This window comes from Epinephelus moara, chromosome 9, assembly GCF_006386435.1.
Source record: "Epinephelus moara isolate mb chromosome 9, YSFRI_EMoa_1.0, whole genome shotgun sequence".
NCBI classification, from domain to species: Eukaryota; Metazoa; Chordata; class Actinopteri; order Perciformes; family Serranidae; genus Epinephelus; species Epinephelus moara.
Window position 1 is genome coordinate 13,088,937 of NC_065514.1, and position 3,693 is coordinate 13,092,629.

Sequence of the window (3,693 nt, forward strand, 5' to 3'; positions counted from 1 at the left end):
CACAGTGAAGATCAGACTGTGAACTGGAGTATCACTGAAACTCAGAATATGGTGGAGGAAATGCCTGTAGAGTACATTCCAGATAAAAGCTATGTTGTCCCAGAACCAGACAGTGACCACCAGCTCCTCTCTCATGAAGCTGAGAGCCAAGATCAGAAAGGAGACAAGCATGGAGACTCAGGTTCAACTAGAAATGCAGAGCAAACAGAACCGAATCACAACAGCAACAGTCACATTAACAACTTATATAACCCTACTATATCAACAATTCACTGTAATACTGACACAGGTAAAAAGTCTTTGAAATGTGACACATGTGGGAAAGCTTTCACATGTAGGTCACTTTTGCAGAGACACCTGAGAGCACACACAGGTGAGAAGCCATATCCTTGCAACATCTGTGGGAAAAAATTCACTCAGACATCAGGATTGAATGCTCATAGAAGAACACACACAGGTGAGAGGCCATATTCTTGCAACATCTGTGGGAAAAAATTCACTCAGACATCAGTATTGAATGCTCATAGAAGAACACACACAGGTGAGAAGCCATATTGTTGCAAAACGTGTGGAAAAGATTTCAGAACAAGAGGTATCTTGATGGACCACACCAGAACACACACAGGAGAGAGGCCATATTGTTGCAAAACGTGTGGGAAAGATTTTGGACGTAAGAGTCACTTGACTGTCCACATGAGAATCCACACAGGTGAGAAGCCGTATGTTTGCAAAACCTGTGGGGCAGCTTTCACACTCGGAAGTCACTTGACTGTCCACATGAGAACTCACACAGGTGAGAAGCCGTGTCTTTGCAAAACCTGTGGGGCAGCTTTCAGACATAGTGGCCACCTAATAGGCCACATGAGAACCCACACAGGTGAGAAGCCGTTTATATGCAAAACCTGTGGGGCAGCTTTCACACTCAAAAGTCACTTGACTGTCCACATGAGAAACCACACAGGTGAGAAGCCGTATCCTTGCAAAACATGTGGGGCAGCTTTCAGACATAGTAGCCACCTAAAAGGCCACATGAGAACCCACACAGGTGAGAAGCCATTTATATGCAAAACCTGTGGGGCAGCTTTCACACTCAGAAGTTACTTGAATGTCCACATGAGACGCCACATTCTTGCAGCACCCGCAGGAAAAGATGCTGTCGGACAACAGAATTGAAATCTTATGTAAGAACCCATACAGGTGACAGACGCCATATTAATGCAACACCTGTGGAAAAAATTCAGACATAACAGCAAATCTTTAGTCCACACGAGAGGAGGCCAAAACAGGGAGAAGCTGTACTTTTGCACGATCTACAGGAACTACATGGTGCTGTCAGTGGATCAGCCCAAACAATGAATGCAATGATACGTGCCCCAAGGAGCATGGGTGACAAAATGGTGTTAATTTCAGACTGTAAGATGATGACACACAGGAGGTGATTTAATATTGCAGCACAGCAGCTGGAGGTTAACTGGGATTTGATACCGCTAGGTGGTTTCAGTGGAGCTGCTTCATATTGAACAATGTGTGCAGTGGAGGAATGTAACTACAAGTAGGCTACTCAAGTACAATATTCATGGATAACATTGTGCTCAGATGGGTAAGACTGCATGTACATTCCACACTAATAAAGTATCACACTTAAAATAATAATAATTTGTCTGTCTTTCTTTCTTTTAAGGTATTCTTTGCCTATTTTTTCCTGTCATATATAGTTCTTATTACTTCATTTTTAATGTCAAATGTGCTGTTTAGAGCATTACATTGACCTGACAGCGATGGTTACTTTGAGATTGTTATTACACAACACTAAAACTAAATGTGGAGATAGGTTTAGCTATGGGAGGCTATGTTTTTACACTCAAAAACCTAGAATGCGCCAATTAATCATGATGCGTTTTGACACTATACATTAATATGTACAGCAGATGCCTCCTGCTGCTATCATTAGTCATACTTCTACTGTAATTATACACATATGATTATTGTCACACATGTATACTATCAGATATTAATATATTATTAATTTTAATATTACTTTCATTAATGTTGTTGTAAGCTACTGTCATTACCGTCTGTCCTGCATCTCTCTCTGTCTCTCTCTCTTTCTGTCTCATTGTGTCATATGGATTACTGTTAATTTATTATGTTGATCTGTTCTGTGCGACATCTATTGCAAGTCTGTCCGTCCTGGAAGAGGGATCCCTCCTCAGTTGCTCTTCCTGAGGTTTCTACCGTTTTTTTTCCCCGTTAAAGGTTTTTTTTGGGGGAGTTTTTCCTTATCCGCTGTGAGGGTCCTTAGCACAGAGGGATGTCGTATGCTGTAAAGCCCTGTGAGGCAAATTGGGATTTGTCATATAGGGCTTTATAAATAAAACTGATTGATTGATTGATATACTTAACAAATAAAAATACTAATAAATAAGATGGTTTCACCTCAGCAAGCTGCTACACAGTGCCATGAACATATTATGGCCTCAGTAACACTGACAAGGACTATTTTGCATTCACGTTTCATACTATAAAATCACATTTTTAACAATCATTTGACACGTTAATTAATTTGAATGTATGGNATAAAACTGATTGATTGATTGATATACTTAACAAATAAAAATACTAATAAATAAGATGGTTTCACCTCAGCAAGCTGCTACACAGTGCCATGAACACATTATGGCCTCAGTAACACTGACAAGGACTATTTTGCATTCACGTTTCATACTATAAAATCACATTTTTAACACAATCATTTGACACGTTAATTAATTTGAATGCATGGGTATTTAAAACTGTTGTTGCTTAGCTGTGTTCAGTCCTTTCACAGCTGCTGATATGTTTTTATCTAATGTAATTTCTATGAAATGACTCAAAAACATATTGAATGTAGAAGTATTGAGAAAATAACTTTATTTCCACGTGAAAAGAAGGGAGACGTTCAACGTACAACATCAAGTGAAACGGAACGAAAGGTTAACTTACTTCCGGTGTCGGAACTCAAACAGTGTGACATCCAGCGGAAGTAAACAAAGGAAGCGCTAGCAGCGTTAGCTCTGTGGATGGATTGAGTTAGCTGGAAGAAGGCTTTTAGGTCATAACGCAGGTAATTATTCATTTTATAGTTTAGCAACAATGTCTTCAGTTCAGTATTTGAGAGGGTTCATCAACGAGAGACTAACTGCTGCTGCTGAAGAAATATTCGGGGTTATAGAGAAAACTATCGTCGAGTACGAAGAAGAGATCGACCGTCAGCGCAGACTGTTGGATATAGCTTGGAAACCTGAAATAAAGTTACACAGGATAGGTATGTAAAACCCTATTTATTTAAATAGCACAAAACAGAGAAATTGAATATCACATAATCACAGCTGTTGATATACACTCACAGGCCACTTTATTAGGTACACCTTGATAGTACCGTGTTGGACCCCTTTTGCTTTAAGAACTGCCTTTATTCTTGGTGTCATAGATTCAACAAGGTGCTGGAAACATTCCTCAGAGATTTTGGTCCATACTGACATGATGGCATCACACAGTTGCTGCAGATTTGTCGGCTGCACATCCATGATGTGAATCTCCTTTTCCACCACATCCCAAAGGTGCTCTATTGGATTGAGATCTGGTGACTGTGGAGACCATTGGAGTACAGTGAACTCATTGTCATGTTCAAGAAACGTTTGAGATGAGATGAAA

At 39.9% G+C, this 3,693-nt stretch overlaps 2 protein-coding genes and 1 pseudogene across 4 annotated transcripts in view; all 3 read left to right on the forward strand.

The window, feature by feature from the left end:
• LOC126395101 (uncharacterized) overlaps positions 1 to 3,693 on the forward strand; it is a 64,069-nt pseudogene that overhangs the window by 40,878 nt on the left and 19,498 nt on the right.
• LOC126395114 (zinc finger protein OZF-like) overlaps positions 1 to 3,693 on the forward strand; it is an 18,103-nt gene that overhangs the window by 7,300 nt on the left and 7,110 nt on the right. The window contains exon 1 of one of the 3 annotated variants that reach the window (XM_050052306.1): positions 3,015 to 3,304. The exons of the other annotated variants lie outside the window; for them this stretch is intronic. Within the exon in view, the coding sequence (XP_049908263.1) occupies positions 3,133 to 3,304 (172 nt within the window). The 5' untranslated portion in view covers positions 3,015 to 3,132. Of the gene's footprint in view, positions 1 to 3,014; positions 3,305 to 3,693 lie in introns of those variants that run through there. 3 annotated transcript variants of the gene reach the window in all.
• LOC126395118 (zinc finger protein 239-like) overlaps positions 7 to 3,693 on the forward strand; it is a 6,055-nt gene continuing 2,368 nt past the window's right edge. Inside the window, exon 1 of the mRNA XM_050052312.1 lies at positions 7 to 1,435. Within this exon, the coding sequence (XP_049908269.1) occupies positions 49 to 1,173 (1,125 nt within the window). The 5' untranslated portion in view covers positions 7 to 48 and the 3' untranslated portion in view covers positions 1,174 to 1,435. The remainder of the gene's footprint in view (positions 1,436 to 3,693) is intronic.